Raw genomic sequence first — 22,448 nt, 5'->3', positions numbered from 1 at the left:
TTGATGACTTGAGAGTGACTTGGTCCCACCTCTGTCTGCCGCTGCATGTGATGTGGCAAGTGGTGCCACGCTCATGCCGTCATGCCGTGGTGCTGGCCGGCCAGGAAGAATTTGTTGGCCTCTTCGCCAGCGCACGCCAGTCCGTGATCGCGGTGTTGTTCCAGCGCTGCGCTCAGGAGAAGAGCGTTGCTGCACAAAAAGTCCGGCCAGAGCTGCAGCATTCTGTCCATGAACTCTGGAGGGGTTGCTGTCCTACAGCCCGTGCAGAGACAAGTGCCTGCTGGCCCTTTCAGTCTGACAGTTCAAAAGTATTAAGGAGGTGATTGTTGATCACTGCGTATTTGTTCGTTTTGCAGGAGTGCGATCAGCCTCGTTTAACCCAGTGTGATCAGCTGGAGAGAAGGTGAAGCGCGTGTGTGCCTGTGTGTGACCCAGATACACAGTGCCTGTGTGTGCGTGAGGTGATCAGAAACAGCAAGGTTTTGAAAAAAGGCAAAGAGAGACACAGCACTAGCTACAGTGAGGAAAATAAGTATGTGAACACCCTCCGGTTTTGCAAGTTCTCCCACCTAGAAATCATGGAGGGGTCTGAAATTTTCATCTTAGGTGCATGTCCACTGTGAGAGACATAATAAAAAAAAAAAATCCGGAAATCACAATGTATGATTTTTTAATAATTTATTTGTATGCTACTGCTGCAAATAAGTATTTGATCACCTACCAACCAGCAAGAATTCTGTCTCTCACAGACCTGTTAATTTTTCTTTAAGAAGTCCTCTTATTCTGCACTCTTTACCTGTATTAATTGCACCTGTTTGAACTTGTTACCTGTATAAAAGACACCTGTTCACACACTCAATCACACTCCAACCTGTCCACCATAGCCAAGACCAAAGAGCTGTCTAAGGACACCAGGGACAAAACTGTCGACCTGCACAAGGCTGGGATGGACTACAGGACAACAGGCAAGCAGCTTGGTAGAAGACAACAACTGTTATGATTATTTATTATAAAGTGTAAGAAACACAAGATGACTGTCAATCTCCCTCGGTCTGGGATTCCATGCTAGATCTCACTTTGTGGGGTAAGGATGATTCTGAGAAATAAATAAATAAATAATAAAAAATAGATCAACACACTTCTGGTAGCAGTGAAAATTTCGCTAAGCAGTGCCTGGCTAACACGCTTTATTCTGTAATTACATTCAGTACTGAAAAAAAATGCCTTGCTGTTAAGGGGCATTCCCTGCAGTAGAAAACTGTCAGGAGTAGGGATGGGTATCAAAAACCGGTTAGTGTTAAGAATTGATAAGAAATTATTCGATCCACCGACATCAATAGCCTTTTTGCTTAACGATTCCCTTATCGGCTCTTCAGTCACATTATGCCGGACTGGCTGTTGTTTTTGAGGGTGTGTATCAGGAAAATGGTCATTTGTCTACGTTGATTGCGGGTCCACTGTTTGAGACGCTGTAAAGCGAAGCAGCAGGTCCGCAATTTCTTCATTAACCTCAAAGCCAATCAGCGGGGTGCGATTGTGTTTCAGGATTTGTATTTATTACTACTTTGTTTACTCTTATCAATCTTATTTAGACGTTTGATTCTTCCCCCCTTTCTCAATACACCATGAGTTATAAAGGAGACAGAGATAGCATGATAGAATGCATTGGTTGGCCAACCTCAAACTGCAGGTAAAAACAAATAGCGTGCCCCCTATGGCATATGAAAGTTCCTATATGCGATAGGGAGCAATGCAATCGAGACCTTTAATCATATTTCCAGTTCAATATTTTGGTCTGAAAAACACCTGGACATGGTTTGCAGATGACCAAACGTACCTCCTCTTTGGACAGGTTCTGCTCTAACATGACGTCCACGTAAGATCTAACCTGCAGCTTGGGATCCGGCGTTTTGCCCCCTGCCAGAAAGAGCACGAACAAGAACACAGAGCAATCATCAGTATGTACTCTAGGAACCAAAATGATTAACACAGCAAGCACAAACACAGCCAGCTAACCCTGACTACCATCTGGTTAATTCGTGTTCCTCTTTATTCTCTGAATCAGAAAAAAAATTACACATTGAAGCTGTTTGTCTTACATACAAATATAGCATTCTAGAGAAAAACAAGCAGATACATAGAAGAGTTGATGTGGTGTTTTCTTTAAGGAGAATAAGATATAGCCATCACTGATGCTGGTCTCCTGGGCTGTTCTCTTCAGAATACGTACACTTTCAGTGCCAAGGGTCCTTCTGCAGTCAGACTTCAACCGGCAGAAAAGAAGCCTAGAAAATTCCTCTTTACCATTAGTAACACTTTGGAAAAGGGTTTGAACTCACACACAACAGTATGCAACACAGGTGTGTTGCATTTATGGTACTCAAAAAGTATTACACCCTCTTGAATGTTTAAGCTACAGGTTTAAAAATAAAATTTACACAAGCCCCAATGGAACACATTTCCTGTATGTGTATGTACAATAAATGACAAAAAAAGAGAAGACAAAGTCAAGATTTTGAGGCTAAATATGAACTGTCACCACAGCACCTCCAGAAATAGAATATCTGTTTCTCAAGGTTCTGTCAAATTTATATATATATAAATTAAGTTACACAGGTGCCATTCAGACAAACAAGCAGACACGCCAGAGCCTGACTGTAATGCTGGACTTATTCTGGCACTGCCCATTATTTAGTCAATTTAAATTTATATCTTGACTTCCATTTCGTAACATGGACCAATCATGAAACAAGACAGGTAGTGAAATAGCTAGGACGTAATTTTTTAAGTCATATGAGCTGAATTAAAAAGAAGAAAACAAAAAAATAATAAAATAAACAAAAACAGGCGCCTGGGGCCTGAGCTTTGTTGTAGTTGGGCTGCATCTGATTCCTTTCACAGGCCCCCAGTGGACCCTGACAAAACTGACAAGTGCACAGTTCTCTGATCACCATAACCTACACAGGAGGAGTTGCTGCACCCTTAACAGAGTGCAGTACAGGACTGGCAAAGCAGTACTGCTGTAGGAGAGAAATTAAGGACAGTTAGTATGGGCCTGTGGTAGTATGGTACACAGTTTTCTTATCAACATATTTCTATTTTACAGAGAGAGTTGTAAAATAAAAATATATTTGCACATCACCTTTGTAACAACAGCTCTCTCTACATGCAGGGAAACGTCACCGCAACCGCGCCATAAACGTTTTGGGCCATCGTGAACCTCAATGTCGTGTCAGATCAAGAATTAATCAAATGGAAAACTGACTCACAAGTGGGGGTTTGTGGTTTTCAACACTTCATATTAGATTCTTATAAAACCTCAAATCAGAAAACGTTGGGACGGTATAGAAAATGGGAAAGTTGTTACATTTGCTACCATTTCACTGCAGACAGTAAGAACACAAGATACTTCGTTTTTTTTTTTCCTATTCAAATTCATTTCTTCACATAAATCCATTTGTGCATTTAAGGCCCGAAACACATTCCAAAGAAAAGTAGAGACACTGAAGGTTTATGTGCACAGTACTTGACAAATGTTTCCCAAAGTAATCCCTTGTCTACATGGTTTTATCAACTATTGATGAATGACAGTTCTTGATGCAATGCCATCTGAGGGATCGGAGATCACGGGTGTTCTTTTAGGCTTGCATCCTTGCCCTTCAGACCCTCTGCCCCTCTTTATTCCTTAAAGGCTCAGCCTTTCATGGATATTATTTTTGCACCAAAATAGGATTAAAATCACCAGTTGATGTCATTTGTTTGAAATAATAATAATAATAATAAAAATTTCATTACTAGCAATAATTTGGCCCAGTCCCAGCTTTTTTAATGTGTTGCAGAGCTTAAATGTAGAAAGGGATATGGACTAACAAATAAAATGAAGTTAACGCAAAACCTAAAATATCTTTGGTTCATACTGTCTGCAATGAAACAAAACTCAAAATAAACATAAGAATTAACTGCAGGGGTTTATTTGAATTCTCCATATTGTCCAATTTATCTAATTTGAGGTTGTTGATTCTTTTACCTGTATGCTAGTCTGTTTCAATCAAACCATTTACGGACATTTTTCATCTCTATTAACTAGGGATGCCCCGATCAAGTGTTTTGGGTCTCTGCAGTCATTTAATACACAGTAGCTGCCAATCTCGATTCCCAAATGACACTTGCAAGCACATTACAGAAAATACAATGGATAAGGTTCACATCTGAATGGCTCTGCAACGCAAGAATAAAAAAAAACAAAAACAAAAACACTACATTTTGTACAAGTTGAGCCTTAAAGTTTTTATTTATTTAACAAAATAAACAGCATGGCTCTCATCAATTTCACTTTGTGCAATATTGTAGTCGTAAACCTAGAACTCTAATATTGACTGAATGCAATGAATCAAAGACTGGTGAAGTTATTAAAAATACTCAGTAGGGTGCATCAAACCCCCCAATTAAAAAAATATTGTCATGGCCAGTGGTGGGCACAGTTCCGCTAATCCGATCAAAGCTAATGTTTTCATTATTGGATTAGCTTTTCAGATTTTGAAAACCATCAGCGGACTAATCTCATTTCTCCCCTCTCCTCCTTTCTGTTCTCTCTCTCTGCTCCGACCTTCAAAGTCCCAGCTTCACCAGACTGTGAATTCTTCAAATTAAGATTTGGATTAACCATGGAATTGATCAGCTGGTCTCTCAATGCTACTGACACCATTTTTTGACAAGGAACTCAGGGCTTGGGAACTCTGCGTGCCCTGATGGAACCTACCCAGCAGGCTATGCTCTCAACGCCTGAGAGAAATGAAGTGTGGCATGCGTGGCTCCATTCTCTGTGGAAGACCTTGAGGATTCATTTCTATATGCTTTTATGGTGGGAGGTTTGGCACTGATTGGTTTGTGGGCTACCCTGACCCACAGGAATATTAGCAAGACAGCTGCTACCAGAATCTCATTCCCTCATCTGTACGTCATGATTAATGAGTTGGACAATGCTGTGTAATCTCAGACTGCGTGAACTCTTGAACTCAAAAGCAAAATGGATACCATCTTGGAGCATATGGCTGCATTGCAAAGGAATGTGCTACTGAGGACCGGAGGATATTCTTCATAAACTTAGACTCTAGACAGTTGGAGGTGCAGTAAATGGAATTCTGTTTCTCTCCGCCTAACATGAACATGGCAGCCTTATCGGCTCCTGAAGGTCAAATGCCCTGCTCTTCCCCCAGAAGGATCTACGGCCTTGGTAAAGGAATTCGACTCCCCATTCTCATCTCTCTACTCCCCCGCCCAGCCTGCTGTTGCCTAGCAATGTCAGACTTTACACACACACGGACAGAAACTGACAGAAACTTAGCTCATCTGCACACGACATGCCTTCCTCCCTCCATCCCCAATAACTGCCCGTGTCTCTCCACTCCCCTCACCCTGGCTTTCTCTCTGCCACCTCGAAGGCATTGTGGTTTTTACTGCTGCAGCCTTCAACTCCCCAAGCTGGGTGGCGCAGGCCCCTTCTGCTGCAGCCTTCACCTACTTTGCTTCAATTCGGATGACGGACTGCTTCAAGTTTAGTGCACATGAACAATGTCAAATGTGTGTGTTGTCTTTAATTCTGATGTGTGCCATTATTACGATAAACTAGTAATAATTGTGGATTAATTGCTGTATTTTGTCTAAGGTAAATGGAGTGTAAACTGCCAAGATGGCAGCATGCACGAGTGCAGCCGCTTTAGGCTCTCCAATTTGGTGCTTGTTTTTCTTACTTTTTGCGCGTATATTCTTCGAGTTTTGTAAAGCAACCCACAGCTTCAGCCGTGAGAACATTATTGACCTCGGTCTGACGTACAAATTGTCGGTTACAAGCAAATTCCACCAGTACCACAACATCCCAGAGGACACAGCGACAACACCGGGGTCTCCGTGGATTACCAGCCTGCCCAGCAGGTGGAGAAGGTGCTGTAGAGAAAGGAAGCAGAAGCGAGGATGCTGGTCCGGCTCCGATGCTAGGGTACATAAACAACCTCACAGGCCAGCATTACCAAGCCTCTTCCTCTCAAACGCCAGAACCATCACCCACAAAATGGATGAATTGGAGCTACAGATGGCTACAAACAGCTTTGTATGGAACTGCAGCATTATTTTCATCATGGAGACGTGGATTCACCCACTGATCCCCGACGCTGCAGTCGAGCTACAAAAAGCCATCTCAGAGATTTCAGCTGTCAGTTTCTACTGTGAGAAACATAGTGAGGAAATGGAAGACCACAGGCACAGTACTAGTTAAGGCCCAAAGTGGCAGGTCAAGAAAAATCTCAGATAAGCTGAAGCAACAGATTGTGAGAACAGTCATAGTCAACCCACAGACCTGCTCCAAAGACCTATAACATGATCTTGCTGCAGATAGTGTCTCTGTGCATCGTTCCACTATACAGCGCACTTTCTACAAAGAGATGCTATATGATGCTGTAATGCAGAGGAAGCCTTTTCTGCGTACACGCCACAAACAGTCACTTGAGGTATGCTAAAGCACATTTGGACAAGCCAGCTTCATTTTGGAATAAGGTGCTGTGGACCGATAAAAGTAAAATTGAGTTATTTGGCCATAACAAGGGGCGGTATGCATGGCTGAAAGAGAACACAGCATTCCAAGAAAAACACTTGCTACCTACAGTAAAATTTGGAGGTGGTTCCATCATACTGTGTGGCTGTGTGGCCAGTGCAGGTACTGGGAATCTTGTTAAAGTTGAGGGTCACATGGATTCCAGTCCATATCAGCAGATTCTTGAGAACAACGTTCATGAATCAGTGACAAAGCTGAAGTTGCTCCGGGGCTGGATCTTTCAACAAGACAACGACCTTAAACACTGCTCAAAATCTACTAAGGCATTCATGCAGAGGAACAAGTACAAGGTTCTGGAATGCCAAATCAGTCCCCAGACCTGAATATTATTGAAAATCTGTGGTGTGATTTTAAGCGGGCTGTCCATGCTCAGAAACCAACAAACCTGAGATGTTTTGTAAAGAAGAATGGTCCAAAATACCTTCAACCAGAATCCAGACTCTCATTGGAAGCTATAGGAAGCATTTAGAGGCTGTTATTTCTGCAAAAAGAGGATCTACTAAATATTGATGTATTTTTTCTGTTGGGGTGCCCAAATTTATCCACCTGCCTAATTTTGTTTAAATAATTATTGCACACTTTCTGTAAATCCTATAAACTTCATTTCACTTCTCAAATATCACTGTGTTTGTCTGCTATATGATATATTTAACTAAAATTGCTGATCCAGACAACCAATGATTTATAAAGGAAAATCATGGAAATCATCAGGGGGGCCCAAACTTTTACATAGAACTGTAAACTAGTAAATTTTCATGAAAACTTAAAGTTGTTGTGTTTTAATTTCTTTTTAATGTCATATGCATTGTTCAAGAAAATGTCAACATTTTAAATTACTTTTTTTTGTGAGTTTATCATTACTTTCCATATTTTCAGTCTCGATGTGGACCCGGTAAGTGTGACTCAAAATTCGTGAAACTTTGACCAAATTATTTTTTCATGAGGCAGAACATTTTTATTATACAGCCATAAGAATATAAACATTTTGAAAATCTAGGGGGGGTTGATGCACCCTCATACTTAGTTCTCAATTATTATTGTCATATGTAAAAATGTCTTAAAAATACATCTTCAAAAGTGGACTTTCTTCTTCCAGTAACATACACTGTCACAAGTGGCACTATTGTACATGGGTAAAAATTTTGAACTGGCTGTACGGAGGGCCCTTGGCCAGTACAAACAACTTCTAGACTTAAAGGTGGCTTGTGCATATGGGAAGCGAAGCAGAGCATAAATATGCTTTTGAAAGCTGGTGTGCTAGTAGAAAACAGTGATAGAGTGGTGGCTACAGCTCCATCTGCATGGCACTCATGTAATGGGTTGAGATGCAACACAGCGCGATCGATGTGATAAAAATTCTTTGTTTCTTTTTTTTCCCCCTGTGAGTCACCACATTGGATCCGATATGATTCCGTATGTCGATACAATGCATGTTTTACTATGTTACTAAGACCAAGCTGATTGTTTTATCTGTAAATTACTTGTATATTATTTGTTTTAAACTTTCTCTTGATGTTGTTAACTAGTTTATCATGACTTGTGCTGCTGCCTTTCTTGGTGAGGTCACCCTAATAAAAGAGGTTTCGAGCTCATTTGGTTTTCTACCTTGTTAAATAAATGTTAAATAATACGCACAATGAACTTGTTGACACAACTTCACATTACACGGCGAACAAAAGGGTGGGCTTTAAACAGGAGCCATCTGTTTTGGAAGCAAGGGTATGAGCCACGCGCACCACCACACTGCCAGACTGATCAGTGTGATTCCAAACAATCAAAAACTGCCCTGAGCGGGCCCGATACCAATCACTGTGATTGGATCGGGACATCCCTACTATTAAATATTTATATATATATATATATATATATATATATATACACACACGTCAAGCCTATACATTTTTCCCCGAATCTTGTAAAATAATTTTATTATTGTAGGATTAGAAACTAAAAATTTGATGATTAACAAAACAAAATTGAGTTCATTCTCAGAGCAGGTTCAGAGTTTTACTGCACAGTTCTGACTGCAGCTCTGACAGAACTGAATGAAGGCTATCTTAAATATTGGTGCGTTGTTGTGCCAGCATGTTTTATAACCTCAGAAGAGCAAGAGGCACAAGAGACAAATCAAACACCTAATCAGTTCAGCTCATGACGTCTCTCCCTGGAATACTTGAGGCCTAGTTCAAAAATAATGAAGCCCAAGTCTGACATAAACATCAAAATTTAAAGGTGGTCTTTTTTGTGAAATGCTATCATTATAGATATGGTTATATATCAGAGTTTCAATATTTCTATTGGTCTCGGTTCAGTCATTGCTAGAAATTATCAGTGCATATAAACTATAATGTGCTAGAGCGTAACGCTTGCGACAACAGTTGGAGGTATCTTCTTTAGTCTGCAGAAGCCTGAAACAAAGAAATTCTGTACATTAGTTCCTGGTATTATTGAACAAGTAATATAATTATTCTATTGAAGCAGAGTAAGAGATATAGTTAAGGTTTCGACAGAAATAAATCAAGGACTTATTCTCAGCATTACGCTTGCAACAGTTTTACCTTGCTTTAGAAACACAATATTTTTTCTAGGAACTGACATTTCTGTCTTTACAAAAATGTATTACTGTGTGTTAGTATGAAGCACAAACTGACAAAATACAAGGTTATTTCTTTAACATTCAACTTTAAATAATAATGCTAAATATCAATGTCACACAAAATTGATGAAAAAAAGTGCTATTTTTGGGGTAAATTTCGTGCATATCTCTGGAACCGTGCAGAATTTTTCAATACCTGTCAAAGAGACTATAGGCAACTCACAGATAAATCTGGATGGTGCGAAATAAAATAATGGCTTGTTCATGACAAATGCAATGCAAATCAGCAGTTAGACTTCATTATTTTTGAACTAGGCCTTGAAAAACCTTCACTGACTCACTGGGTTGACAAAAGTAAGCCAGTACACTTCTCTCCTCTAAGCAGCAGGGGGCGGTATAATGCACCAAAAGGTGAGTTACACAAAACATGGTCTTAGATTCAATGTCTTTCTCATGTGCTAATGCAAAAACCACTGGACTGTATTGATGGATAGTTAACCCTTCGATTCACACACAACCCATGTTGATTTGGTGACTTACCAAACAAATGAGTCTGTTTCAATGTTTGCTACAAAGCTGACTCATCAAATACACCCACATCATTAGGACAAAAACCTACAAAGTGATCTCGCGTCAGAGAGGGCTGACCACAAGGGAAGTGTCAAGTCGAAGGGTTAATCAACAAAAACAAGTCTTTCGTCACTCACAATAAGGGAAGCAAGTGGAGCAGATGCAATACTGACAGAGAAACAAAATTAAATTTACCGTCTGCGAAGGGGTCATGGCGCTCAGGTGAGATGATCATCATTCTCCGACGGGCTTTGTAATCATCTTCACGCTCGGCAATCTTCTGAGGCCGATGCTCAGCAAACGGATCATACTGCAAATCCACAGTGTTGCAGAGAGCAGGAATCAATATTACACCAAACTCTCTGCCATAAAACTAACATTTTTCTTTTCTTCCTTTCAATCTTTAACCTGGAGAATATTTAAATTAAAGTATAGACCACATCACAACCAAACACTGCAACAAGAAAATTTACTCCCCAAATGTCACCTCTGATGTCAACATAAAGAACCTGAGCAGCACTCCGTGCATACCACTGTCGGCAATGATGCGGTTCACTGATTATCACCTTGTTTCTGCTTTAAACTGCCTACCATCATCATCTGTCTCAGCGACAGATATCTGAAGCTTTTGTACAACAATCATTTCCACATAAATCAGCATAAAAGGTGGTAGAAGTGATCAGAGCGCCACAGCTAAATGAGCTGCAAGCTGATGCGTTCACTGCGTGTCGGTCATTTCAAAGTGTCATGGAATTTCTGCGAGTTTCTGCTTAAAATGACCTTGTTTCTGCTTAAAACACATTAGAATGATTTAAGAAGTTTTACCTTTATCATCTGATGATTAATAATCCCATTAATCCATTTGATTGCTTTGGGTGAAGAGACCCCGTCTCAGACATGCTGCTGTGGTCCAAAATGACACATGCGCAGATACAAAAGGCGGACCGACACAGCCACCACCAACCAACCAAATCTGGATCACTGTTCCGATCAGAACACACCAATGAATGGTTTGCACCCAATGCGGGTCTAAGTTCGCATCTGTGCAGGTTATAACTGCTAGCTTTGTTGCAAAAAACACAGCGTAACTGTTGCAACGTTACTGATCGAGTCACTGTTCTTGTAGCATTTTGACCTAAAAGGTGGAGAGGATTGGTGTGCTTGTGGAACTTGTAGCTTGGTGGTCACCTCCATGAGGTCTTTGGTAACCATGGTAACTGTTTGTGGCTATGAGCTACTGGGCCACTGTTAATGTGGAACCCTGCTCAGCAGACGTGAAGCTTCAGTCAGACTCTTTAGTCACAGATGATTTCCACTTAGCTTATTTGTTCTTAACCACAGATCACAAGATGTGCAGTCTGATCCCTCACATAAATTGTACACACAAACATGAGATCCAAGAAAGAGAACATTATTAGAATCAGTCAGAGAAGACTGACATTTAACCCTGATCTGGCTCAGGTTTTGGCTCATAGCCCTTAGGGGGCCCATGACAGTCTACTCTGCAACACATGAAAAAAATGACTAAACTTTTTTTTTGAAGCAGCGGTGGAGGTATGCACTCTAGAGAGCACATCTGCAGTTCAAGACCAGATACACTCAACAAAAATATAAACGCAACACTTTTGGTTTTGCTCCCATTTTGTATGAGATGAACTCAAAGATCTAAAACTTTTTCCACATACACAATATCACCATTTCCCTCAAATATTGTTCACAAACCAGTCTAAATCTGTTATAGTGAGCACTTCTCCTTTGCTGAGATAATCCATCCCACCTCACAGGTGTGCCATATCAAGATGCTGATTAGACACCATGATTAGTGCACAGGTGTGCCTTAGACTACCCACAATAAAAGGCCACTCTGAAAGGTGCAGTTTTATCACACAGCACAATGCCACAGATGTCGCAAGATTTGAGGGAGCGTGCAATTGGCATGCTGACAGCAGGAATGTCAACCAGAGCTGTTGCTCGTGTATTGAATGTTCATTTCTCTACCATAAGCCGTCTCCAAAGGCGTTTCAGAGAATTTGGCAGTACATCCAACCAGCCTCACAACCGCAGACCACGTGTAACCACACCAGCCCAGGACCTCCACATCCAGCATGTTCACCTCCAAGATCGTCTGAGACCAGCCACTCCGACAGCTGCTGAAACAATCGGTTTGCATAACCAAAGAATTTCTGCACAAACTGTCAGAATCCGTCTCAGGGAAGCTCATCTGCATGCTCGTCGTCCTCATCGGGGTCTCGACCTGACTCCAGTTCGTCGTCGTAACCGACTTGAGTGGGCAAATGCTCACATTCGCTGGCGTTTTGCACGTTGGAGAGGTGTTCTCTTCACGGATGAATCTCGGTTCACACTGTTCAGGGCAGATGGCAGACAGCGTGTGTGGCGTCGTGTGGGTGAGCGGTTTTCTGATGTCAATGTTGTGGATCGAGTGGCCCATGGTGGCGGTGGGGTTATGGTATGGGCAGGCGTCTGTTATGGATGAAGAACACAGGTGCATTTTATTGATGGCATTTTGAATGCACAGAGATACCGTGACGAGATCCTGAGGCCCATTGTTGTGCCATACATCCAAGAACATCACCTCATGTTACAGCAGGATAACGCACGGCCCCATGTTGCAAGGATCTGTACACAATTCTTGGAAGCTGAAAATGTCCCAGTTCTTGCATGGCCGGCATACTCACCGGACATGTCACCCATTGAGCATGTTTGGGATGCTCTGGACCGGTGTATACGACAGCGTGTACCAGTTCCTGCCAATATCCAGCAACTTCGCACAGCCATTGAAGAGGAATGGACCAACATTCCACAGGCCACAATTGACAACCTGATCATCTCTATGCGAAGGAGATGTGTTGCACTGCATGAGGCAAATGGTGGTCACACCAGATACTGACTGGTATCCCCCCCCAATAAAACAAAACTGCACCTTTCAGAGTGGCCTTTTATTGTGGGCAGTCTAAGGCACACCTGTGCACTAATCATGGTGTCTAATCAGCATCTTGATATGGCACACCTGTGAGGTGGGATGGATTATCTCAGCAAAGGAGAAGTGCTCACTATCACAGATTTAGACTGGTTTGTGAACAATATTTGAGGGAAATGGTGATATTGTGTATGTGGAAAAAGTTTTAGATCTTTGAGTTCATCTCATACAAAATGGGAGCAAAACCAAAAGTGTTGCATTTATATTTTTGTTGAGTGTACATATCTAAAATTATCCTATTTTTCTGTTTTGCTGCACGATTCTTAGAGATTCTCTGGTGGCTGGACAAACAACGAGAGCAGGTGGAGACATACTTGTTCGTCTGACTGGGGAATAGCATTGAGAATGGCCACGGGGGCATGGTACCCCGGCTTCTTCTGTCCCAGCAAACTTGTTGATGTGTCCTCATCATCATCCTGAGGAAAGAAAGAAAAAAAAAAAGACCAAGGGTTCAGCCAGTTAATATGTAGCACCTGAGCTTCCATCACTCTGTGACCACATACTAGACAAAGACAAGTGTTTGTTCGGAAGACCAAGTACACTGAACAGGCGGGGAGCACTGGAAAAAGATACCCAGCAAACAATTACTCACCTCCTCCTGTTCGTTGGCAGCGATGGAGGTGACATATCCAGCAAAACGACTGTCACTGCCTCCATAAATCTCTTGGTCATAAAAACCTGTTGAGTCCAGGCCCACTCCCTGATCTCCATCCTCCAGCAGGGTGGCCTTCATGCCCTGGATCTCCAGGATCTGGGCCTCAATATCTACATGGATAAGAAGAAACACAACAAATCAGTGACTGCTGCTGATCAAGTCTTGGCTCCCCAGTTACAGACCCATAGGGTTACTGATAAGATAATCCTTTATTGTCCTACAGCGGAGAAATTTGTATTGTTGCAGCAGCAAAGTGACAGCAGAGTATATACAGTGCATCCAGAAAGTATTCACAGCACTTTGCTTTTTCCATATTTTGTGTTACAGCCTTATTCCAAAATAGATGAAATTCATTTTTCCCCAAAATTCTACTCAGCGCCCATAATGACAACATGGGACAAAAAAAGTTTTTTTTTTAAATTTCTGCAAATTTATTCTTCTTTGTCTTTCGGCTGTTCCCGTTAGGGGTCGCCACAGCAGATCAATCGCTTCCATCTCACCTTGTCCTCTGTATCTTCCTCTGTCACACCAACCACCCACATGTCCTCCTTCAACACATCCATAAACCTCCTCTTTGGCCTCCCTCTTCTCCTCCTGCCTGGTGGCTCCAAACTCAGCATCCTTCTCCCTATATACCCTGGGTCCCTCCTCTACACATGTCCAAACCATCTCAGTCTCACCTCTCTGACTTTGTCTCCAAACCGTCCCACCTGAGCTGTCCCTCTTGATATGTTCATTCCTAATCTTCTTGTCACTCTCAAAGAGAAGCTCAACATCTTTAGCTCTGTCTCCTGTCTTTTTGTTACTGCCACCGTCTCTAAGCTGTCCAACATAGCTGGTCTCACTACTGTCTTGTAAACTTTCCCCTTCACTCTTGCTGATATTCTTTGGTCACAAATCACTCCTGCCACCTTTCTCCATCCACTCCACCCTGCCTGCACTCTCTTGTACAGCTCGCAATATGCCTTTTCCTTTGCTTTTGCCACTTCTCTTTTCGCCTTACGCCGCATGTCCTTGCACTCCCGTCTACTTTCTTCATCTCTCTGACTATCCCAAAACGTTTTCGCCAACCTCTTTCTCCTTATGCTTTCCTGGACCTCTTCATTCCACCACCAAGTCTCCTTGTCTTCCTTCCACTGTCCAGATGTCATACCCAGTACTGCCCTAGCTGTCTCCCTCACCACATCTGCAGTACTTTTCCAGTTGTCCAAAATTGCTTCCCCTCCAACCAGTGCTTCTCTCACCTGCTCGCTAAATTTCACACAACAGTCTTCCTCCTTCAGCTTCCACCATCTGATCCTTTTTTGAGCTCTCACTCTCTTCTTCTTCTTTACCTCTAAAGTCATCCTACAACCATCCTATGCTGTCTAACGACACTCTCTCCTGCCACCACCTTACAGTCTGATTTCTTTTAGCTTGCATCTCCTATAAACAATGTAGTCCACCTGTGTGCACCTTCCTCCGCTCTTATGTTACCCTGTGCTCCTCCCTTTTCTTAAAGTAGGTATTCACCACAGCCATTTCCATCCTGTTTGCAAAATCGACTACCATCTGTCCTTCCCTGTTCCTATCCTTGATACCATATCTACCCATTACTTCCTCATCACAATTTCTGCAAATTTATTAAAAAAAAAAAAAAAAAAAAAAACAACGAATAAATCGTGTACTTAAGTATTCACAGCCTTTGCTCAGTACTTTGTTGTTGCACCTTTGGCAGCAAATCCAGCCTCAGGTCTTCTTAAATATGATGCCACAAGCTTGGTGCACCTATCTTTGGGCCGTTTGGTTCATTCCTCTTTGCAGCACCTCTCAAGCTCCATCAGGTTGGATGGGGAGCGTCGGTGCACAGACATTTTCAGATCTCTCCAGAGATGTTCAATCAGATTCAGGTCTGGGCTCTGGCTGGTCCACTCAAGGACAGTCACAGAGTTGTCCTGAAGCCACTCCTTTGATATCTTGGCTGTGTGCTTAGGGTCATTGTCCTGCTGAAAGATGAACCGTCGCCCCAGTCTGAAATCCAGAGCACTCTGGAGCAGGTTTTCATCCAGGATGTCTCTGTACATTGCTGCATTCATCTTTCCCTCAATCCTGACTAGTCTCCCAGCTCCTGCTGCTGAAAAACATCCCCACAGCATGATGCTGCCACCACCATGCTTCACTGTAGGGATGGTGCCTGGTTTCCTCCAAACACACCAGGCATTTTTGAGAACTGCCTACTCCAAACAGATTTCCTGATGTTGTAAATGAAGTCAACGACATTTTTAGTGACATCGAAATATATCCACCCCGACTGGTCAAAAAAAAAAAAAAAAAAGAAGAAAACTGGCTGCAAAGACAAACAGTATTCCTTTCATTTCATACATCCAATTACACTGAAAAACAAAAATACTTGAACCAACTTAATTGAATTGTTTCAACTGGTAACACCTGAATGAATTAAGCTCTTCTCCGGTATCGGAAAATGTCGCAGGTTGGATCAATATTTTCCGATACGTGAATTACAACGGTATCAGGTTCCGATACCGATCCGGGATCGGCCCGGTCCCATCCCTAGAATCTACCATTTAATGGTACCATCCGACGCGGTTCTCTGCCGTGGACTGGAACACTAATATCTCCCACTTCTCTGGTTCGTAAACTTTAATTACTGTCCCTCATGAAAATAATAATAATAATAATACCCTCCACTTTGTGTGTGTGCATGTTGTGGGATTTGCTGTGGGTTTCTGCAGAGTAAAGTTGGAAAAATGGATCATTCAGGAATCAATAACGTCAAAGCGAATTGCCATTTTAAATCAAATGACACCTCTTTTCAAACACTGTAAAACAGACAAACATACTACAACCGACCAAAACTGTTTTTCCCCAAAATGAGACGTCCTCCATTCCGTCGGGGACCACTTATCCCAGTGTCAAAGTCTCAGCGCTCCAATCTGACCACAGCCATGCTGCAGTGCTCTAGGCGTGATTATTGTAGGGAAGACCGGGGCCAAAGAAACATTTTACCATTTATATCCCTCTGAAACACCATTACCTGCATTTTGAGGGCCGAATTTTGTTAAGGAAAGCCATAGTTTTTTTTTTTTTTTTTTAATCTTTGTTACAGCCTTACTTTAAAGCCAAAAGAAACTAGGCATCAGGCCAAAACATGGAAGAGTGTAGAAATGTGTGTCACTGCACAGGAGCATCAGAACTACTAATTTATACACAACAGTTTACTATAGAAAATCCTTACAAATGTTTAGATTAATTTCTGATTACATTTTGAAGTGTTAAAAAAAAAAAAAAAAAAAAAAAAAAAAAAAAAAAAAAAAAACACTAAAGGAAGGCTCTTTATAAGTCCATAAAGCAAAAGCTTCAGTGGGGTCAAAGCCTAGCAGTCCCCAAACCCCCAGCTTCTTAAGGTCATTTTTCCATCCCATTATGCTGAGAAAAAATCCTGCTGAGAGCCTTGGTCAATGGGATTTCCTAACACATTTGTAACACTTCAACCCGTTTACACTGGAAAGCCGGTTGGAGGAGCCCCATAGAAGAGTCATGGACAAAGTAACAGGGTCCTACAGCACCAAACAAATGAATGCACACTGGCCATTGGTCATCTTTTATAACATGATAGATGTATCAGCCTACAATGCATTTGTCCTCTGGACTGAGATCTTTCCTGACTGGAATGTATCAAAGCTGTACAAGAGGCGCATATTTCCCGAGGAGCTGGGGAAGGTGCTTGTGACACCGCACATCCAACGACTCCAGCCGCTGCAGCCATGGTGAGGGAGATTCAGGAGAGGACTGCACCAAGTACTACACCAGTGTGTGAGGTAAGTAAGTGAGTGAGTGTGTGTGTGTGTGTGTGTGTGGGGTGTGCATGTGTGTGTATAAGTTTATGAGAGTGTGCTGTGTGTGTCTTGGTATCAGCAAGAAGACACCATAGTAATCATGGTCCACTTGTTTCTAGGTTGCTGCTGAGGGAAAAAGGAAGAGGTGCCAGGACGGCAGGCCATCTGACCATGTCAAGACAATCATGACCTGTGCAAAATTCATTTGCACAAAGCACAGTGTGATGACATGTCACTCGTGTGCTGTGTAGATGTACACCATGGGTTAATGCGGGGCCTGGGGGTACTCCCCCAGGAATGTTTTAAAAGAGCATGTCAAATTTTGTATATTCTAGTGAATTTTAATGCGTATGAAGCCCACTGAAACAAAGAAAACTCACTTTAGACTGTCAAGTAAAAATTCTTTGTCTTCTGTAATATTTTGATCGGTGCTAATCTGGTAAATGCACCAAATGGTGCTGTGTCGCTGTACAGTCAATAAAATACAAAATTAGGGCCTAAAGCAATTGACAAGTTGTTCTGCTGTGCACAAAGTAACACTGTCACCAGTTTTGAAAACACATGCATTTTACTGATTAAATGTGAACATTTAATCAGTAAAATGCTCTCACTCGTAAAACTGCAACTAACGATTATTTTAGTAATCGATTAATCGGTCAATTATTTTTTTCAATTAATTGTTTTTTGTTTTTTTTACTTACATGTGAGTTTTGCCATTATTTCTTGAAGTGAGTTATTATTAAAAGGCCTTTGTCAAGCAACATCAATGTTTGACCTTGTAATAAAGTTATGTTATATTCTCGACAAAAACATACCTGGAGTAGTGTTTTGTTTTTGCTTTATACATACATCACCAACACACAAAGAGATTTCCATCAGGTTTCACCCGATTATGAGCATTTTTAGATACCTACAGCAACTATCTCAACCACTGACAACATATTACAGCAAGAGTCCACAAAAGCATTTTAAAGGCCTGACTAAAGTGTAATCCAGTACTGTGAAAAAGTGTTTGCCCCCTTGAGCCTTTACATGTTAGATTTTTATTAGGACATCAAAAAACAAAACAAAAATTCTGGCCTTGTATATTAGAATTTCATGCTCTTTAAACTCACAGTGAAAGTAAATCTAAAAGCCAAAACGATGGTGTGAATAAGTAAGTGCCCCCTTTAAGCATGGTTTACACAGACGGTTTTGTCGGCGGGTAGTACATAGACAAAAGTTTGCGGTAGTTCCGGCTGTTTTCGCGGTGGAAAGGGGCGGAGCATTTCACCGGCGTTTTGACCACCGTACTAGCCACAAATACGCGGATAAAACGCAGCTAAATCAGCCGAATAAAGTGGCGTTTTGACGCCATAGCATCCGGCACACGTCAGGCAACGGGGGTTAATACCCAGTTCTATCCTTTACAATCGCAGGTTAAGACATGCGTGAGAACGGCGGTGTTCTGCTGCCGCTGATAATGTCCTGTGTACCGCTGGATTTATCCAGGCAAATCCGGCGTTACTCCAGGAACTTTTGCATATAGGCACCGCCCCCAGAGTATAATAGGCTGAAGCAGCAGGAATACATGCCTCTGTCACTGCAGGGGGAGGGAGATCATACTCAGCCTTTTCTTCTCCTTTTCCCCTCCTCAACGTGTTGCTCGTCTCCACCACAGGGCTACCCTCTGCTTCTGAACCAGACCTCTTGGTAAGTCCTTGCCGCTGCCAATTTTCTTTTAGGAGGCATATCTGGAGCTGGCCGCGAGTGAGAGGCCTGCATGCAGCGCACTAGCATTTTTATATTGACCGCTGCCTATCGGCCGTTTGGAACGCCGTTAACCGGGAGGTGGCATTTAGAACGGCATACTGTCCGCTAGCGCCACCATTTTGTCTGCCTCTGTCGCCGGTTAAAATGCCCTTGATGTGGGCTCTATCGCCGTTTTACACGCCGCTGAGGGCTCTATCGCCGTTTTACACGCCACTGATTAGGGATACAACGCCGGCCGCCAAATACAGCGGTGTAAACTGCGGCACTACAGGAAGGGGCAGGATGAAACGGCGATTAAAAAGTATTAAACGCAGTTGTTCGCGTTGTCTCCGTCGTCACGCGAATTCGCCGGGAGCGCTCCCGGAATTATTCGACATGTTGAATAATTTTTTCGACGATTCCCGGTAAAGCCGGAACTAAGCCACGCCCCCTAGTGCCCGCATTAACAACGGTGTGTGATCCTTAAGACGGCCAAAATCTCTTCCGGAACGCTTCCAGGAGCTCTTACTGTCTGTGTGTAAACGGGGCTCTAGTATAGCACATGTAAACCATCACTTTTATATACAGTTTTCTTCGGACAAGTCGGGATGGATATTTGAACATTCCCAAGACACCGACTATGTCTTGCACATTATTTACATGAATTATGAAAAAATACAAACAGTATAGCACTCTATGGTAAATCTGTGTAGTGTAGTTAGTTCTGTTCTCAAAAACTGAGTGACTGTATAAGAAGGTGAAGAGTGAGGAAAGCCACCAAGACAACCCTGAAGAAGTTATAGATTTCTGTGGCTGTGATTGAAGAAATTGAACCTAACTGAACCATCACCTGTTAGAGGCAAGGAACACCACTGCACTAAATATTGATAGAATAGTTAGTAATGGAGTGAGTAATGACATATTCACACTGCTTGTTAGGATTTTTTTTGTTTCAGACATCTTTTGGATAATTAAACATGCACCTGGTCAAATTGACCCGGGAACACCATTGCTGTTCCTGACAAATGAACATAACATGAGGGTTAAAAGAAAAATGAGTGCACAAGATGAGAATAGATGTTGCATGTCATAATCTGTGCAGTTTTAAATGTGTTAGCAAATCAGCAGTGCCGCCATTAATACAAGGCATGTTTCTATTTTAATTTTAATTTCTATTTCAGACTGTGGATACTGTTACGTGAACCACAACCATGTGTTGGCAGGTTATCATTATGGCGGTGACATGACACCCTTAACCCAAATCTTACAGAAATACATGAACTGAAAGAATAACTGAAACAAGAAATGTTGGTTGATATAAAGGAAATGAAAAAACAATGTCTTGTTCTCCCCGTCGGAGAATCTAACCACAGTCTCTTGTATGACAGGTGGATACTTACCACTATACCAACAAGCTGCTAGCAAAGAACAGAATCCCAGAATATTAATTCTGGTGACTGTTGTAAGAATAGCTCCAACATTTAGGGTTACAGCTGCCATAACTGTAATCACTTTATTTTATTATTTATAATTCATTATTTTAATTATTCTGACAAGTACCAAGTGTATTAGTGCAGCACAGCTAGTGTGCACGTGCCTGTGCACCACAATGAGCTGCACATAAATGTTTTACCATTTACTTTGCTGGAGGGGTAATAATCCAAACACTGACTCAGTCACCTAAACGAGTCCACACTTGAGCCACCTTGACACTCGCATGAATTCATGTGATCCCACAGTGTCACACAATTTATTGCGCCAATGACTAAGCTCGGCGCAAACTTTGCGGGGCCCTGCACGCAATGACTCACAGTGTTTGCAAATAGGTTGCGCAATGTTCACGACTAGTTCACGCAAGTAGCACAAAATCTATGCGTACAAGAAATTTTTAAACATTTCAAAATTTTCTTTGCACACTGGCACGCTGCCTTGCACAGTTTAAGACAAGTTTAGTCACTGCCACGCAAGACTGCATGTCAGTGCGGGGATCAAATTTGTGCAAGTGTTAAGGTGGCGGTGGAAGCAGGTGGGCAACAGCCCCCTCTTGTTTTTACAGTCAGTGGATGAGAGCCACAGGGGTGCAAGTATGGCTGAGCTGTTACAGAAGGCAATAATGTAAATTAATTATAAACACCAAATACAAGCACAAATAGTCACACAGTGAGAAACAAGCTGCATCAATAATCATTTTAACATCAAATCGCAGGTCTGTGAATTGCAGCTGAGTTGTTTTCACCTTGCTCCATTCTGCAGTCACCACATGATAAATGATTACTTTAAAGCTCTGAGTGTGGAGTTCTGTCTCCTTTTTTACTCAGAGGAAGCATTCGATGCGTGTGCGCAAGTTAACAGGCTCCGCAAACCTTCAGATGGAACCAAACATTCAAGTATAATTATAATTCATTTTCTTGTGTAAAAAGAAGTATACATAATTGTACATAATGACATCGTAACAATAATAAAATACATTAAGAACCATTGTTCAAACCTGGTGGTGTTACTATAACACAAATTATAATTCATTTAGGAAACATTAACACTTGCTGAGAGAACAACTTCGTTTGGCAAACTGTTCCACACCACAACTTTCACGAAGGAAATTCTAAGGTTCAGTCTCGACCTTTCTACCTCAAGGCTCAGCTGATGGCCTCTCAGGCCAACATATCATCTTCTCATTTCAAAGAAGACTTCACTTACATTTCATAGCCATGCAAAATGTTGTACATTACAATTAAATCACCTGGTACGTCAATCATCTAAAGTAGTTAAAGTCAAGGAGCAGCTTGGTGGCTCTCTGAACCTTTTCCAATATATTTTTGTCTTTTTCAAGAAACGGCACCCAAGTCTGAACACAATACTCAAGCTGTTTAGACGACTAAAACAGTCCAGTACAACTAAACCCCACTAATGGTGTGACTAACTGGCTTGAATTTGATTGATTTTGGCGGTGATTTGGTGCTTTGGAGTGCAGTTAGCTGAATGCTAACACCCAGCGCCATTATCTGCTAGCGCTGTGTCGCACTTCATACTGTGGAAGCTTTTCATTAAAATCAGCCGCTAGGAAACATAAACTGCCAGATTACATACACTTAAAAGGATTAATGTTGGGGGAAAAGAGTTAGAACGAATACTAAATGGCCGTTTTTAAAGAAAATAACGTACCTTCGTGCGTTTTGGCGATCTTCGCCATTTTGTTGTTGCTGCTGCTGCTGCTGCTGTGAATTCTTCTTCGTGTTTTTCTTGTGGGTTTTGTTTTCTTGTCTTTTAGTAAAATATAGTGCATGACCGCCACCAACAGGACAGGAGTGGTACAGCAACAGCAACGTGCTCCGGGGGAAAACATGATGGAATAGTAGAGACACCGTTAGCTTTAATTCGAGGGGTTCAACAAAAAATATAGTAGTAACTATTTAGGAATTACATCCATGCAATGAACGGAAAAAGACTAGACAATT

The 22,448-nt window shown here is 41.9% G+C and overlaps 1 protein-coding gene across 1 annotated transcript in view; it reads right to left on the bottom strand.

Moving 5' to 3' along the window:
- Positions 1-22,243, bottom strand: part of sf3b1 (splicing factor 3b, subunit 1) — a 58,796-nt gene extending 36,553 nt beyond the window's left edge. Inside the window, 5 exon segments of the mRNA XM_034165513.1 lie at positions 1,838-1,917; positions 9,969-10,083; positions 13,086-13,187; positions 13,364-13,536; positions 22,156-22,243. Of these exon segments, the coding sequence (XP_034021404.1) occupies positions 1,838-1,917; positions 9,969-10,083; positions 13,086-13,187; positions 13,364-13,536; positions 22,156-22,183 (498 nt within the window). The 5' untranslated portion in view covers positions 22,184-22,243.
- Positions 22,244-22,448: the final 205 nt, after the last annotated feature.

Source organism: Thalassophryne amazonica, unplaced genomic scaffold (assembly GCF_902500255.1).
Source record: "Thalassophryne amazonica unplaced genomic scaffold, fThaAma1.1, whole genome shotgun sequence".
In the NCBI taxonomy this organism is placed as follows: Eukaryota; Metazoa; Chordata; class Actinopteri; order Batrachoidiformes; family Batrachoididae; genus Thalassophryne; species Thalassophryne amazonica.
The sequence above is the reverse complement of the archived record's forward strand: the minus strand, read 5'-3'. Positions and strand labels throughout refer to the sequence as shown.